Below are 17220 nucleotides of genomic sequence, written 5' to 3' on the forward strand. Positions count from 1 at the left end.
AGTGGTTGATTCGGCGACGGGTTCGGTGAGTGGAGCGGCGAGGTGCGGGGTGATAAGATAGCGAGTCTGGCTGATTGGGGCCAACTCAGAGCGGTTCTTGCTGGGCCCACGTCTGGCGCAATCGCAAGCAGGGAGGAGGGGCAAGGAGAAGTGAAAGACCCTGGGCAATGCAAGCAAGGCAAGGTGGGAGAGAAAGATAGAGAGAGGAAGGGCGATACCTTTTTCAGAAGCAAGTGTATGTTTTGAAAGTGCAAAAGGGAAGGGCCTCAGGTTTCGTGTCTGGTTGGCGTTGAGGGCGAATCGGATGGACCCGACATGAGATGCGATTCGCGCAAGTGTGTTGTTTGTTTACGTTTTGGACGGGACCCCGCCTTCCCTTCTAGTCTGCCCATCGATCCCGTGACTAGTTATGCAACCACTTAAACGCCCGAGGGGGCATGCACGCCTGTTTGTGTGGTAATGTAGACGCGACAGGGGAGAGATAGGGATTCGTGTGAATACAGAGGGAGGAGGGTGGGAAGTCAAAAAAGAGAGAGAGATTAAGAGAGATTAGCGCTCTGGGAATAGACGATCAAGAAAGGCGACCAGATAAAGAAGTTGGGAGAGGTTCCCCGTCTTCTGTCCGACAATGACATTCATGGTGTCCCCTTTGACGCTGGACCCGGGACGGGAGCTGTGCGTGCCTGTCTGTACCTGGACTTGCCTGAACCGCTGCTCAGCGCAGGCGGGGAGGGAAGGAACGATGAACAATGCGGCAGACAGGGCAGACAGGGCAGGCAGGGCAGGGCACTTGCTCTGACGTCCAGGTCCAGCGTTCCAGGTGCCCCACTCCACCCAATCCAGGGCCTGGGATTCGGCCGCTCCCTTGACGGGCTCGGCCGCTGATTGGGCAGCAGGCTCAAACCTGGCAAGTGGATCCGGGAGGTCCCCAACCTCTCGAATTCAACTCGCCGCAGGGTGGTACGGGTGGATGAGGATGTGGATGGGGTGCCGTGGATGCGCAAACGCAAGATGCAGTGGGTGACTTGACTGCCAGTGGGTGGTGAATAAGAAGACGTCCTTGCAGTAATTCTCCCCTCCCCCCCTCCCTCCTCCAACAAGAAGCATTGGATGCCGCTTCTTGCTGCACTCTTCCCGCTTTTCTATGCTTCCTGCGGCCCTCTCAGGTCACTCACCTCGTCCCTCTCTCCCCGTCTTGGGCGACGTCTACGTCTACGTCTACGTCCACCTTGTGTGATATCCGGCCGCTGGGTTCCTTCTACCTTAGATCAACGCATCAATCTACTCTGTTCTGTTACCTCTGCGCATACTCTCTTACTCTTACAAACAACCTTGCGCGCACTCGTTGACACCGACTGGTCTGCCTGATACATACACATACCTTGACCCGAAGACCCCGACTGTCACCTTACCCACTCACCACACCGTCCATCTACATCCTGCCCGACCGCCGGCGCATTCGTGTGAGCCAAAGTACCTTTTCACCGACCAAACGCCATCATCTACCTTCACCTGTCGCAATCCCAACTGCGACCGCAACAAGAGAGAGTGAGCCTTTGCGCAACTTCTCTTGACCAGCTGATATGCTTTCCATGCCGTCGCTGGTCACCGTCAACAACAACGTTTCCCTGCTGAGCATCACCATCGCTCCAAGCACATACGTCGCCACCCTAACCTTGTCCTTCGTCTTCATCTACATCTACCTCGTCCAGATCTCCTGGAAGCCAACTCTCCTCCCAAACTTTAGCTACTTCAAGCGCACAAGTCGCGCGACCAAGACTACAATCGCAGACCAACATCGCTTCGAGGAGCTCCCGCCTCCTCGCACTTACAAGGCACTTCCCGCACCACCCGCCGTAGCATCCGGCGCCCTCGTCCGCCGCAGCCCACGCCGCCAACATGATGGCGCATATGCCGACACCGCCCCCGAGCTTCGAACATCTGGATCCTTTAGACGCCTCTTTGGGCGATTTCGAGCCGACGACCCCTCCCCCGAACCAACAGACCAAAATGCCCTTGTTCGGCTACCCGTCGCACCACTCGGGGTTCAGGTCCGACCTGGACGCAGAGAGCGACCTGGGCCCGGACCCAGAAAACTCAGTCTCCGCCGGTGGCTACAGTCCTCCGGCCTGGCGCCGCCTCGGGAACGGAAGCCGCGACAGCGGCTTCTGGAGGCGGAGTGAAGACATTCTCGGAGCATTCCCCCCACCCGACAGACGTTTGTTCGGCCACAGGTCCAGGGAGTCCAGCCCGGAGCTTGATACCGAAGACGAGGATGAGGATGTCCTGCGCCGCGCAATGCGTACGAGGCTGCCGACGGGTAGCATGAGCCCCGACAAAGGTCGTTCGCCCAGTCCTGAGCCCAGAATCGACGATAGAACGATCAAGCTGAATGAGCTCCAATGGAAGGAGACAAGTCCGTCAGAAGGTACCTTGAATCAAGAGAATTGTAGGACCCCATCATGTCGTGAGCGAGACGAGTAAAGGCAATGCGACTGACACTGCACAGATATCCGATTCGCATTGCGCGCGGAAGTCCAGCAGCGCACAGAACCCATTGAGGCATTCGTCCACTTCTTCCGCTCCAAATGGCAATTCTTGACTCATTCGTGGTCATCCACGATCCTCTCTACTATTGTCGCGGTGCTTGCCATCAGCGCTATGCGCAACCTCTTCCAGCCCGCGGCACAACTGCCTGTGCCAGATCTTGTGAAGGTCGCCGGCATCGCGCGCTCATTCGAACCACTCATCTACTTTTCAGAAAATGGCGCATCACAGGTCGGCGATTTGCAAGCTACCGGCGTTGCGGTCTGGGATCTCGGCGAGAGCGTGAGGTCAAGCAACATGACCTCTGCGCCCATTATCGTCAAGGAGCTTGACGACCTCAGCGACAGCCTGAAAACCCTAGCTATCGAGCTTACAAAGTTCTTTGCCAATGTCGACGGCGACATTGACGGTATTCTCATCGTCATGGACTGGGCGCGTAGGGAGCTCTCCCACGTCCAGCATCTTCCGTCATCACCCTTCACCGCTGCCTTTGATAACATCCATAACATACTGTCACAAACTGGCGTCCTCGAAGATCCTGGCGGTATCCCGACCCGATTGGGGTCGTTGTCCACATACATCTTTGGCATGTCCAATCCTCAGCGCACAAAGCTGACGCTCCAGCGCACATTCAATGAGTTTCTCACCGTCCTCGAGGATGCCATCAACTCTGAGCTGCAACATTCTCTGGCTCTATTCGCCCTATTCGAGGCCATTGATCATCAGTTCCTCAATCTCGCAAGGACAGTCGTCCGCGAGGCTTCGGCCCAGGATGACCAGCACGCCGACCTGCTCTCGTCCCTCTGGACGCGCATCTTGGGGCCGAATTCGGCGGAGGTCGCCAAGTACGAGCGCAACAGGCTTCTGCTGCAGAATGTCAGGGAGAAGACCGTTCGGAACAAGAGCATCCTAGTCGAACACAACGGCAAGCTCATGGCGCTCAAAGCCAACCTCGAGAACTTGAGAAGGAAACTCGTCAGCCCGCTCGTCCGGTCCGTCAACTCTAGCACCTTGACTCTGGAAGACCAGATCAGGGGCCTGGAGGACGTCGGCGGCTACCTCGAGGGCGTGAGGACGAGGCAGAAGGGCAAGTTGATGGAGATGTTGTACGGCAGCATAGGAAACAACCGCAGGGCGATTGACGAGCGTAAATATGACCGGACGGCGTAAGGAAAGGGGAAGGTTTCCTTCGCAAGCACTCTCTACTCATTTGGGTTGTTTATCTGCATCAACAAAGCATCTGGCGTAGACTAGGACAAACGGAAAACCCCCCCTCGGCACCCGGACTGGATAGATTACTACTAGCGATTGTACGGAGGCTTGCGCCTCTGCGTTGGTAACGGAGTTGAAATGGACATTGGAGGGGGACACATGTACAGGTAGGTTTATTTTGGCTCGCTCTCTCGGAAGGGGATGGAGCTTACAGCTTTGACAGGATGTCAACAGCGCGCGCAAACGGCGGAAGGATGCCGGCGTTTTCTCTCTCTTATCCTTCGGGGATGAGGGATAAGCGGGATGGGGAACTCGTGGCTTGGAACATTTTGGCGGAGTTTTTCTGGGATAGGATTGAATGGGTAGGGATAGGATACCGGTGTCTTTGTACATACTTTTCTCTGTATGAGTTCAGGCCTGTACGTGGCTTGGCTCAATTATTGACTATGTTGTAAGTTACGTTCGTCGGTCATCCTCTGAGGTCCGTGAATGGTGTATAAGTATCGTGATGAGGGATGTAAAGTAAGACGAGCAAGGAGCATCATCGTTTCGAATCGAGGACATGACCAGACAAGAGGCCGAGAGAAGCAGAGCAAAACAAATCGGGCATCCTTACTGAAGCGGAACTATCAGCTCATTGGCGTATTCGGGGTGTAGAATCAGGCGGAGCTGGAAAATGAAAGACAACATCTTGATATGCACAATCTTCGTGTAGCAGCTGTGTAAGACCTTTGGCCTTGCGCTGGGTATCTATGCAGCTTCGTTGATTATTTCTTGGGCAGCTTAGCCACGGGTCTCAAAGTTGACAGCATCGTTCGCCTGGTGTGCTATTGGGCATTATTGCGGAGAAGCATGCAAGCATGGCTACTTTTGTATATTCTTGGGTTTGACAAGCATTGGCCGTTAAAAGCAGTGCCTTCACTGAGTGTACGACGGACTGCTTGGCACTGAGAAGTGTGTATAATTAAGGCTTGTTGCCATGATATACGCAGCCCGAATTCAATCGAAGATAATATCGCTTCTAAAATATAGCTTTGAAACAGGCTGTACTGATCACTGTCAGTACGAGACGAGGAAATGGGTTCCGTTCAAATGCCCGTTTCAACGCTGCTGCGTGTGCATTCGAGGTAATAAGCAGACAGGAATGATTCGGAGGAGAGGAGAATACAAGGTGGACGAGTTTCATCTGCGATATCGGTCTGCATGACCTTTCATCAGGAATATTCACACAAAGCGTCTCGAGCACCAGAAACATTAGTGTCCAGAGGCGGATATCTGTTAACGGGCATCGATGACTTTGAGCAGCATGGTCGAGTACTTAAATAGTAGTTGGTTGAAACGTCACTTGACGCATAAGTGATGCTTGGCTACAAGGTCTCTTGATTTACCACCAGAGTGTCTACGACTTGGTTTGTGGTAATGAGACACCTCGTTGAGATAGGTGAAGGTGTATGTAAAAGTGACCTCCTTAATTCACCGTCTAGTGCAGAAACAAATGGGCAAGCTGCGGTATACTTGTTAGCTCAATGGCTTTGACAATGGCTTTGAGGCGTACCACTACTTCTCGGAGACTTACTTCAAGAGCTCTGGAGAGGCCTTATGGCGACAATGACGCCCCTTTGCTTTTGGCTGGTGTTGTATATTGGGTAATACTTGAGCGAAAATGACGGACCAAAAGCACTGCGTCAACTCGACAGGAACGCATTGACTTCGGCATTTGAATTGGTTGACAAGACCGTTACTTGTCTGTAGGTAGTTTCTTCCAAGCGCTCTACACCCGATGAAGGCCAAAGGCTCGGTTGACCGTTGCAACAGTCAAACCGAATTGCGAAAGAAAACAAAACACATCGAAGACTGTGACTATTTTTGTATGACCGCTTTGATCAGTCACTTGTAACTTGACTGTCAAGTACCTTCTTATAGGAGGGCATAAATAGCCAGCAGTCCCAAAAAGCAAGACGAGAACCAATGACGACCTCTACCTGCCATAGCGCTCTAGTCTGCACGACTAATACTTGCCTCTGGGCTTGAGCGTTTGAGGTTCCGGAGGTGCTGAAGACGTGCGGTCCGGAATGTATCTTTACATCGTCATCGGCCTTCGTTGTTTCGAGTAGAAGTCTCAAAGGACGACGAGGGAAGAAAGGGGCAGCAGGTTGTCGCTCAACGACGGCATGGAATGGATGGCTGTGGTGTGTATAGAGACATGCGTCGGCGGTTGAAGAGAGATCCTGGTACTTGCACAAATCATCACCCAACATTCAACTAGGTAGTTTTACAGTCAAAAAGCGTCGCCAATGTTTGCAAGAAATAAATGCCGCTACGTAAAGTGGGCAACTCTTTGGCACCGTCATCGTGGTGTAATAACCCTGTTGATATCGCCAGCTCCATGTGGAGGTATACACAGGGAAGCAAACATGTACTATGTTTATCACGGCAGGACAGCACGCAGCCTGTGAGCACAAGTGATTGGTGCTGGCTTCATTGGTGTTCGTTTTCGTATCGCTCGCTGGCTGGAGTACTGCACCATCAAGTGAGAGACTTTTTGGCGCCTTTGTCTCCCAATTCAAACAAAACCTTGCTGGTATCCCCCGCATACTATTCCGCAGACAGCTTTGTGAATATTACAAAGACGGAGATTGCGGATGTGAGTTGTGAGTTATGAGCAGTGCTAATAGTTAGGAACCCAAGAACATCGTAACGTCACCTTTTCGATTAGTGATGTGAAGAGAAACACTTCTTTACTTCCTTTCTCATTCTTTGCTCTCATCTAAAGATGGGAATGGCTGCTGGTCTTTTTGTGCGGCTGGCCACGACTCCGGGTACCCAGGTTACCATCGTGAACCCTCCGACTTCCTGATTTGGGTGTGGGGATGGGAAACTGGCGAATAGGACCCGTCTTGTCTTGGCCATCGGTTCTACCTATCAGGCCTCTCTGGCCCAATTCACAGCTGAAGATTCGCGGACTTGAGTATTGACGAGAAGGATGTTGATTATACACTATGACTAGGTCTACAAACAGATATCTACCCCCACTCCTCCACAATGCTGAAGTTCATCACCTTGGCGCCTGTCATATGGCAAAGTCTTGACCACCAGCAAACGAACCAGGCCATACGTGGCACACATTAGGCGCCCCCGGTCATTTGCTGGCTTCATCACGTTGACCACGTAGTCGACTGTCACTCGCCGCCAACATGCAGCAGCAAGTCACACCTTTTGCTGCCATAGACAACACAAGCCCATCGGCGGCAGTTTTCAACATTGCAAGCTAGCGGGGTTGGGTATAGCAAAGCTGGAGTTAGCAGACCATATTACCTTGAGCAGCATCAACATCACGCAACAGGCTGTTGATAACATCCACAAGCCGACGCGCAGAGGCGAGACGCTGTCCTTCCTCGGGAAAGAGACAACAGAACGCATTATCAGATTGCTACCTATTCAACAAAATCGCTGCAGAGCCGTACGGCAATGTTAGGGAACGTAAAAACTAGTTGAATGACCCGAACACCATCAACCAAAGCGAAAACCATGTACTGAACAGACGGCCTGTCTAGTGCTTTTCTCCGCTCGATGCCGCTTGTATACTCACTCGTGTCGTGATCTATACGACATCTATGCTTCTTCACCACCCGTCTGCTTAACAGCGACAGGCTCAACTTCGTCTTTCTTCTCTTCAATGGTGGCTTCGACCACCGGCTCACCAGCCATGTTGGCAGCCAGGGTCTTCACCTCCTCTTTCGGCGCCTCGGCCTCGATCTTCTCCTCGGCCGGAGTCTCTTCCTTGGCTTCAGCCTTGTCTTCCTCGATAGGTTTCTGCGACGGCGTTTCCTCCTTGGCTGTAACCTCCTCGATCTTGGTGTTTTCAGTCGCAACTGGTTCGGCCTCCTTAGGTTCTGAGAGAGCAACTTCAGCCTCTGGTGTCGCCTTCGCGTCCTCCGGCTTGGCGTCATTATCAACCTCGAGCACACCGCTGTCACCGATGCTCCAGCATATCCTCAGAGGGGAGAACGACAGAGTAGGTCCCGAAGATTTGGCCTCCACGACAGGCGTTGCGGCCTTGGCGGGAGCTCTGCGTTGAGGGCCACGAGCACGACCTTTCCTAGCATCGGAGAGGAGCGCCTTCTCCTTCTCTTCAACCATATCTGCCGCGGGCGGCTCCTCCTTCTTAGGGGCCTGAGGGCCAAGCTGAAGACGCTTGTTGAGGTCGGACATGAAGGTAGACTGGAGAGCTGCAATCTTGCCGCCGACGGGTCTAGCGGGGACAGCAGGCTTCTGCTTAGGAGCCGCATCTTGCTCCTTGGAGTCGGTGCCGGACGGTAGGGTTTTGGTAGGACGAGCCGGGATTGTAGGCTTGGGCTTTTCAGAAATCGGCGGGGTTTGTTTCGACTTGGGTCGCTCCGGAATAGCCGGTCGTTCTGAAGTGGCGCTGGACTCTGAGCCCTTCTTCTGGGGACGAGATGGGATCTGAGGCTTTTCGGTAGGGGCATCCTCAGCGGGCTCGGGGGTGTCGACGACTGCCTCGTGCATCAAACTTTCAGGAGTATCTTCCCAGACGTCACGGCTGGGAAATCGGTTGGCCATGGCTGGGCGAGCGTCTTGCTCCTTGGTTTGCTGTAGAGGCAGAGGAACTGGTTTCTTGTCTCTGGTATCCAGACCTCGAGCTTCCTGTTCGGCAAGCTCTTCCTGTTTCCTTGCAAAAGCGTGTGCGGGGGTTTCGGTGCGAGGTTCAGACCTTCGTCGAGAGGAGGGACGTTCAGTCTCTGCTGGCTCAGGCGTTGACACTTCGGCGGTGTAGTTCACGCTGTCGGGTGCGTCTTCCCAAACATCCTTGCTGGGGAACTTGTGGCGGGGCTTCCATGAGTTGGCCTCTGCCTCCGCTTTCTTAGCTTCCTCGTCGGGGAACAGCGGCTCATACTCTTCAACGTCTTCCAGGGGAGTGGAAGCCAGCTCCGTCTGTGACTGGTTGTTGTAGATGCTAGTGGGGCGGCTGGTGGGCCGGCTCGTCGCCTTTTCCATCTCGAAGGCGCTGCCGGAGCGCTCTGGTGGGGGCTCAACCGCTGGCTGCAGGTCGTACGGGTGGTAGACGTCCTTCTCCCGTTCATCGTCTGCCAGGATTGGGGCGTTGTACTTGCTCTCCTGGTCAGGGTCTTGGGAAATGAAACTCTTACGGCGGTTGTGAGATTCGTCAACGTGGACAGTGCTGTCATCAGCGTTGTCCGCGGAGGAAACGGCAATATCGGGGTGGGAGTCCTTAAGAGGGCTCAACGGGGACTTGATGCGCTGGAGCTCTGGAGACCTCGAGGCGGGGCGGGGCGAGGACATGCGAGAGGTGTACTCCTCAGACGCATGGTAGCCGACCTCCTCGCTGGGAGTGCCAGCATATTCTGCATGAGTGCCTGCATTTGTTAGTATGTGCCTATCAGACGTTCAATTGGCAGTGCTCACCCATTCCAGACCCACGGCTGTGCGTGTCATGAACGATCTTGTTGAGATCTGAGCTGCTCATGGCAAAGTCATTCTGGCGGTCGTGGAGTTTTGTCGAGCAGTCCTTCTTCAGGGTATCAGGGTGCTTGTCGTACCAGGCCTTCTCGAACTTGTCGGTAGGGAGCGCAGAGCTGTGTCCATGAAGGCCGTAGCTGCCCGGCGGCAGCTCGTTGACGCCACGCGAGCTGTGCTTGCGAGAGTGGTGACGAGGGGTTCCGGACCTCAAAGACTCGGGTGCAGCAGCAGAGCCCGGCGCGGGAGACGGAGCCTGAACATCACCAAGGTGGGGGTTCATGGGCACACGCTGGCCAATTTCGGGAATACCATGTTCCTCGTCGCCGAAGACACTTTCCGACTTCTGGGACATTTGACTTGAGCTGGCCTTCTTCCGGAGACTGCTAGGACGGGTCTCGTCACTGCTAGGCTTGCCGATGCCGAAGGAAGCAGCCTTGTCCGAATCCGTACGAGTCACAGCCTGAACCCGCTGCTTCGCGCTCTGGGCCGACATGGTTGGCTTCGGGGCGTGAAGCTTCAGGTCCTCGGCAGCAAAGCGGGTGTGTTCTGGAGAGGCAGGTGCCTTGGCAAGGCCCTCGTTGACGACATCGTATTCGTTGCCCTCCTCGCCAACAGACGGCATAGAAACGCTGGCCGGGCGGTGGACAGGTTCTGAGGAAAGGAAACCATTGCTCGGGGAGGAGCGAGTGGCCTTGGGACTCTTAGAGAACGGGCTCTCGTTCAAAGGCGAAGGCGCAAAGCGATCGGGGTTCGGGGAGATGGAGCGATCGAAACGCTTGATGGGACGAGGAGGAATCTTGGGCAGGGAGGAAGTATTCGTGTTCTCCTCCTTTTCCGTACTCCTGGAGGGTCGGGGAGGGATGATAGGTTGTTGTACTGAAGCGGCAGACATGATGTCTATGTGTAAAAAGGTAGATTGGGTGGCTGAATACGAGACAGAGCGGTTGCTGGCTTTCTGATATTCGAAGCTGGTACGGTGGGGATATAGCAGAGGTACTTTGCCCTAGACACGACCTTGAGAACCTAGAGAATACGAACGACTGTAATTAGTACACGATTCTGGGATTCTGGCGGTGTAAGACGTCAAAGCGAGTCGATCACAGGCCCCGGCCCGGTTCGGTGTGTCCGTCTATCTCGACGCCGCCCTGGAATCTTGGTTGGGTGACAGGGTGGTGGTAGCTGAATGCAAGATAACAGGCGCGGTAGAGATAGGGCGTGGTAAATTGACAAGCAAGACAGGGGCGGGAACGCGTGCACCACGAGGTGACGTTTGAAAACGCGGATGCGCTGAGAACAGCAATTTGAGTTTTCTTAGCTCAATTGTGTTGATAAGTGCTTTTGTGTGATAAGACTGTGTCGTACCACTGTAAAGTACAGGTATGAGGCTTGTAGCAAATGCATCGCCTTGCCCTTCCCAATCTTACGGCTGGTGGGTGGTGATAGCTGAGTCCGGCTGAGAACCAGGTGGGCCTGATTTCCCAAACAGCTGGGCAGCGCCCAGCCGGTTCGTGGTGGTGGTGGTGTGCTGACAATGTGTGGCAGAGCATTGGACGGCCGCCAGGGTGGAAGGGGGAGGGGAGACGCAGACGGATCGACGGAGCAGCAGCAGACGGGGAGAGAGGAGATTCCAGGGCGGGGAGACGGAAAACACAACGAGAGGGAGTGAATGACGACTGCGCGCTGGGGAAGGGCCACTTACAGCTTTGGGGTAAGGTAAGGTGAGAGTGAGAGAGATAAGGATAAGGATTTCAAGAGGAGCTGTTGAGTTGGTGGTTTGGTGGTGTTATTGTAACACACTGGGAGAGACGAGTAACAGGAGAATGTTCATAGAACGGACTTGATGACTGAGTAGAAGCATTGAACAAATTTGACAATTCAAATCCCAGGGGGGGCGGGCTGGGAGAGAAAGTCACGACGGCGTTGACCTTTATATTCTGCGTCGACGAAACCAGCTTCTTCGGTGACGGTGCTGCTGCCGCCAGGGAGCCAGTCACGAGCGACGTATTCCTGGGACAAAAACAAGGATGCTCGATGCCGGTACAGCGGGTATAGAGGTGTGTACATCCGTCCAGTCTCTTCTCTGTCCTGGCAGCGGGAAAGGCACCAGAGAAGCACCGGCGCTGGAAGTTGCTGCGTATGTGTGTGTGTGTGTTCCATTGCTGCAGGACGACGACACTGGACCGACGAAAGAGGCGGTGGTGGTCATACAGTAAGTCCCTCTCCAAGTCGTACGGTGCCGAGTGATCTGTTTTGGGGGAGCCCACCGTACCCCGCCATTCAGCCCACTAGTGCATCATACGGCACACGCTGGAGGAAGGAAAGGTACGCAGCCAACCGGGGAGGTACCTGCCCTGCCGACTCTTTGCAACTGGAAACCGCACCTCCTGCATTGGACGTCGCCGTACTTTCCTCCATCACGAACGTACCTTTTGTTGGTATCTTGGGGTGTCAGGGGAAGCCCTTCCTTTCAATGATACGGGAACCATCTATTATGGACCGCCGCCGGACCAGACAAAGCAGCTGGTCCAACTATCGGCCCTAGCTGCTGCTGATGTGAGGAGGTGAGTTGTCCACATCATGCTGTTGCCGTGGGATTGAGACGACAGCAGCAGGTATCTACCTTCCTGGCCGCAGTCGAATTTATTCAAGCTGTCTGTATTGGGGTTGTTGGGACTCTGGGCCAAGGAGCGGGATCTCTGAAGACCATCATCCCACCTCCATCGATCGATCGAAATTCGACGACTAATTGCCAAACCCCAGAGACTTTATTGGGCGGGACCAAGAATGGAAGCGAGCGAAGCCAGCCAGCAAGCAACGGACCTCAAATTCGACTCGACAGAACAACAACCGCTCAGTGCTGCCGGCCGCCCGTCCGTCCGCTTTCAGGGATCCCAAGGCAGAATCTTGAAATAGCAGCAAGCACCGGGGAACAGAACGGAAGAATGCAAATCTAAAAAGTCTACAGTGGCTTCCTCGGCCATCAGCTGTCAGCGGACAGCGGGCATACACCAGGTCAAACGTGCTCGGCGTCCCATTTGCGTGCTCGCGTCAGCGTCGAAATCTAGAATCCAAAACGAAACCCATCCCGAGTCACCTGTGTTAAGGAACCGGTGTTGGCGCACCGGGGGGCCCTTGGGCCTTTCACAGTGTTCCATTCTTCCTTTGCGTCTAACACCGAACTCGACTTGGCATCTTCACGACAGATCCTTCTGCTTTTCCCTCGTTTGAGCTCGAGCTGCTGCTTGCTTCATTCTCTGCCTGTCTACGCCGTATCTTATCTTTCTGGCCGGGCCGTCTTATCGACTCTTCCGTCTTCATGGCCCCAGCAAGACAAGCCAGTTCCAGCCAGAGCACTTCTTTGATTCGGCATGGCAGGGTGGCCATTGTCATTGCCCACCGCGGGTCCTCTCTGTCTCTCGCCGGCCCCGTCCACAGTGGAGAGGCCGGCCAGGCCACAGTGGACGGCAGCTCCACAGGGCGTCGTCTGGTTCAAGGTCGAGCCCGTCCGCGTCCCAATCGAAACTGTCCACTGAGAAAAGTTCGAAAAGTCACCCGCTGACCATGACCACCTCACCCCAGGCCACCGGGCTCAGGCGGGCCAGACCAGGGCAACAGGGCCTGCCTTAGCCAGAGTACAGCGGTACCGCGACAGGTACAGCCTCAAGTACCTTTCCAGGAACCGGATGGGCGAACCGGGAAGGGTACAACCGGTACAATCCTCTGTCAGTCTCGACAGCACCGCCGCAGAGTCTTTCGCATCTCTGTTAGGACACCCACAGTGCGCCTCGCCTCTTGACTTTTTTGACGACACCTCTCCCACCAGCCCCACAGGACCACGAGATGTTGCAAGCTCTGCATTGAAAGCACCGGCTTGCAGCTGGCCAGGCGACGGTGTCTCGTCCGTTTGGATCTCGATACCACAGCGTCCTACACCAAGCATGCACGCAAGAGGGAGAGCCGTTTTACACACCCCTGCTGCTTTGCAACCACAACCTGCCATTGGAACAAGTTCATGATCGTGGCCACGACCCTTCCCACGTTCAGACATGTACTGCTTCTGTACTCGTTCTTCACCGCCAACAACCAGAGACAACAGATCCATTTAATTGAATTTTCCCGTCTCCCGGGCTGCAACTGCGGGCGCCGTTGACGCCGGTCCCTCAATTGGTTCCGAAATTGTCTGAATGACACTGCCTCCCGGGCTTCCATCTCTGGCAACTCGGAAGCCCTTGTTGACGGGCGCCGGATCGCTTGCGGGCAGTTTGGAGGCATTTTTCAAAGAGAGGCATTTTTCGACAACTAATTCCAAGTTTGCGAATGCCTTACTCACATAGGCAACCTCCCACCTGGCTGTCATTGCGGCGGTCTTTTCCAATGTCCAAATGACAGTCATCAACCCCGGGATCCGTCCTCGATCACTTTCGGACGGCTGCTTGTCACGGTCTTGGCTCCCTCCCACCGTCTACGGCCAGACCGCCGTCCCCTCCTGCAGCCCACCCAACTTCCGTCACAGCTGCTGTTACTAACAACGTGCAAGCTCCGTCCAGTCGCCTCCCCCCTCCACAGACCGTCAACTGGAGACGGGAGAAGCAGCCTCAGCCCCATTCTTTGACGATCGATCTGCGGCCGTCTGTGAATTTGGCCCAGCAGTTGCTATGCTTTCAGATGAGGTGAGGCGTCCGAGCAACAAAGCGGGCTCAAAAGCTTGAATTCCCACCAGAATTGGTCTCGCCCTATAGCCTTCGACTTAATGGTATACTTCAGCATTGAATACACCGCGAAACCGTGTGGAAATGCACTGCTAGACATCTCGCCAGGCCATAGTTGTTTTTCGTTCCATAATCCTTCAGGACCCCTGTGGAGGTGGAAATGGGGAGGGTATCGTCACCGTCCGCAGGAGGCGAGTGGAGCGGGCCCTCCCACAGTGTGCTGGACGGTTGGCTCTAGTGTAGCTTCTCTGCCGTTCTTGCACACACTCGGCGCCATGGCCAATGACGCCATGGCTCTCGATCACTCACCGGACCAACCTCACACAATTCGAGGAAAAAGGCATTGCACCCACTGGCAGATTCGGCAGAGTGCATCTCATTGTTATTTTCCGTTTGTCATGATGCCTCTTCCCTTCTTCCCTTTGTGCCACACACGTCTCTGACATATCTCATCATCATACGTCGATTCCGGCCCCCAAAGCCCCCAAGTGGATAGCTATATGTATGCGAATCGACATTTGCAAACTATCCGTCAAAGGTTACAGATCCTCCCACGGAACCTACGTGAGGTTTACGTCAACATCATCGGGTTTCACTAGCTTCGGAGAACATATCTTTTGGTTACCTTTGGGGGTACGTGATATGCTTGCTATCCGTCGACGGGTGCCCGCGGGAACCTGAGGGGTTGGTTTGATTTCCCCTCACAAGAATCGCCTATCCCGCCTGTCGGAGCGAGCAGACCAGACAGACGACACGCGTATTTCAGCTGTGGTTGACGGCTAGAGCCCATCCCGAGACTGGCCGAGGGGTCCGCTCGCCTTTCGTGTCATCACGTTGGCATGCTAGCCTACAAGGGCTCGGGAACCATCTGCCTAGCTTCTTTCTTCCTACTGATCCCCCGCTGTCTAGTGTCTTTTGCGCGCTTCTCCAACCACCCACTAGAGCTCCAAATCTGATGAAGCTATGCCTACTTGAGGATGCTCTAGGAAGCTGTAGAAGACTCAATGCTGTGGGCTGGGCTGGGCTGGAGAGCTTCACCTCAGCATCCAGAGTCAACAACAGACCTTACATGTATCCTATTCAAGGTGTCAATAGCCACTCACGAGACACAAAACTGCATCGGCACATTCCAAGTGCCTGAATTTGGGTCATTGACTGGCTGAGAATCATATGCGTCGTTCGAGATTCGCGGTGCGGCCAGCAAAATGTTTCAAGACAATAAATTCAGTGCAGTGAGAAAGCTATCATGACCCTCGGAGCTTCTAGGAACCGAAGCGCAGCCGAGTCCGAACATACACACACAAAGCCTGAGCTCATTCCGGGACGCCGAGTTTCCATTCCGACCATGCCGGCCGTTGCATATCAAAAAAACGCATTCCACTTCTTCCGTCTGCTGCTTCCTCAGGCGACCTACGCGGCGCAAATGCGACTGGCCGCTGCTAGCCCCTATAATCCTGTACACTCATCGATTCGTACAACTCCTTTTTGGCGTGCTTCCAGGCACCGGATATCATTGTTGTCGTTGCTGCTGCTGCTGCTGCCGCCGCCGCCGCCGCCCATTGCGTCGATTCGGCGTGGGATTCTCTCCGCGCTGGCGTCCGTCGGTACCGGTTCGGAGAGCATCGTACGTCGCCTTACACAATCATTTGCGCGACACCCTGGCCACCAAGAGTTTTGCTGCCGACGAAAGCCTGGCCCTTGACGCCGGCAAGGAGGTAGCAGATGGCGGTCAGGGACAGGAAGACACCGGCGGCGACCAAGCTGGTGGTGTTGATGATGGTGCTGAGGAACTGGATGACGGCCATGACGGCGTAGGCGCCGGCGCGCATGTAGTTGGTCGAGATCTTGCGGATGAGGCCATCGAACGTGGACGAGGTAGGGCAAATTCGGAGAAGCAGGGGAATCTCAATGAAGAGGATGACCAACGAGGAAGCGCTAGGGAAAAGCTTGTCAGCGGAGCTCCGGATGCAGGATTGAAGGGGGAGCTTACATGGCGAAGGCACAGAAGATGATGATCAGAAGGTGGATCGTGAAGATGTTGGCAATGCCAAGTGCTAAGCATAGGATCATGGACAGGACACCCAGCCTAGATTGGTCGAGTCAGTTCTGTTTCCAAAGAAGCTTGACGAAGCTCAAACGGCGCACGTCGATGCAGCGAGCAATCGCAAAGAGGTGCCGCGGATTGCACGCAATGGCATCATCTGTTCTGCTCGGGGTTTGGGCAGTCGACGACAGCGCGGCGCGGCGCGGGTATGAGGGAGGGCCGGCAGGGAGCTCTTACCATTGTCCGTAAATGCCTGCGATGGTAGTTAGCAACTGGACAGCTTGCGGCAGACGGCGAGCGGAAACACGTACTGAAGTTGCGGGTCGCGAACTCCTCCTTGAGCGTCATCTTGTCTGATGGATTTGGTCGGGTTCGTTGTGTAGGTGATTTCTCGATCGGAGAACGTGGGCTGTCGGAGCTATGTGCAGTGGAGATGGTCCGAATTCCAGCTCACGAAGGAAGTGTTGACGGGACGGAGATCGACAAGCTTGCGACGGGGGTCCGTGTTCGTCAGGTGAAGGTTGATGAAGGTATTGCGGTTTTGATGAGTTGCTGTAGTTCAATGCAGGAGCTCGAGGATCGTGGCGTTGATGGGGGCTGGGTATCGCAGGACAGAAGCTTTCAGCCGAAATCAGAGAGGTGAGGGTGTTGTTGTCAGCTATTTTGGGGAAAGGCGACAAGACGAGAGAGTCGTCGTACGTAGCCTCTTTTCCGAATTTGAGGCTTGGAACTGGGGGGTGGGTTTGGGTTTGGACCAGTCAGAAGGCTCGCCTGAGAAGGTACTCTGCTGCTGCTGCGCCGGGCGGCGGCAGGACAGACACACGCTGTCCAGGATCTTGGAAGGGGTGCAGGTGCAAGTGGCTCCACCCGACCGTCTTGCTCGTTTTCCTGAGGTGGCCCGGCAGCCGAAGGGTCCAGTGTCCGCCAGAGTAGGTACCTACCCACCTAAGGTACGGATAGCAGGTGCTCGCTGTAGCTGCGGTGAAGCTTGACGTAAGCTGCAGCGCCCGAGTGGTGAATGTGTCCTCCACTGAGTCTGTGTCCCCTAAGTTCCCCCCGTATTATTGTTGTCTTGTCCCTGCTGCAACTGGGACGACGACGGCGACTCAACTGAAAACCAAGGGTCAGGGCAGTCTTGTGATTGGTGGCTTGCTCTCTCTCCCTTGGTTGAAGAAATTCGGGGAGGGGCGATCAGGTCCAGCAGGGGCC

The 17220-nt window shown here is 54.8% G+C and overlaps 3 protein-coding genes across 3 annotated transcripts; 1 reads left to right on the forward strand and 2 right to left on the reverse strand.

Moving 5' to 3' along the window:
• Positions 1 to 1899: 1899 nt before the first annotated feature.
• Positions 1900 to 4057, forward strand: CGGC5_v014725 (uncharacterized protein; the record flags this gene model as incomplete). Its single annotated transcript, XM_032029611.2, has 4 exons — positions 1900 to 2449; positions 2510 to 3713; positions 3911 to 3926; positions 3983 to 4057. 4 exons carry the CDS (start codon positions 1900 to 1902, stop codon positions 4055 to 4057), a joined length of 1845 nt encoding a protein of 614 aa, XP_031891080.2.
• Positions 4058 to 7371: 3314 nt separating this feature from the next.
• Positions 7372 to 11415, reverse strand: CGGC5_v014726 (uncharacterized protein; the record flags this gene model as incomplete). Its single annotated transcript, XM_032029612.2, has 5 exons — positions 7372 to 9155; positions 9205 to 10134; positions 10191 to 10281; positions 10958 to 11016; positions 11184 to 11415. 5 exons carry the CDS (start codon positions 11413 to 11415, stop codon positions 7372 to 7374), a joined length of 3096 nt encoding a protein of 1031 aa, XP_031890826.2.
• Positions 11416 to 15601: 4186 nt separating this feature from the next.
• TVP18 (Golgi apparatus membrane protein TVP18) lies at positions 15602 to 16359 on the reverse strand (the record flags this gene model as incomplete). Its single annotated transcript, XM_032029613.1, has 4 exons — positions 15602 to 15902; positions 15958 to 16053; positions 16249 to 16264; positions 16323 to 16359. 4 exons carry the CDS (start codon positions 16357 to 16359, stop codon positions 15602 to 15604), a joined length of 450 nt encoding a protein of 149 aa, XP_031890827.1.
• Between the last annotated feature and the right edge of the window lie 861 nt (positions 16360 to 17220).

Source organism: Colletotrichum fructicola (genome assembly GCF_000319635.2).
Source record: "Colletotrichum fructicola Nara gc5 chromosome Unknown KSG_Nara_v1_contig09, whole genome shotgun sequence".
Taxonomy (NCBI): Eukaryota; Fungi; Ascomycota; class Sordariomycetes; order Glomerellales; family Glomerellaceae; genus Colletotrichum; species Colletotrichum fructicola.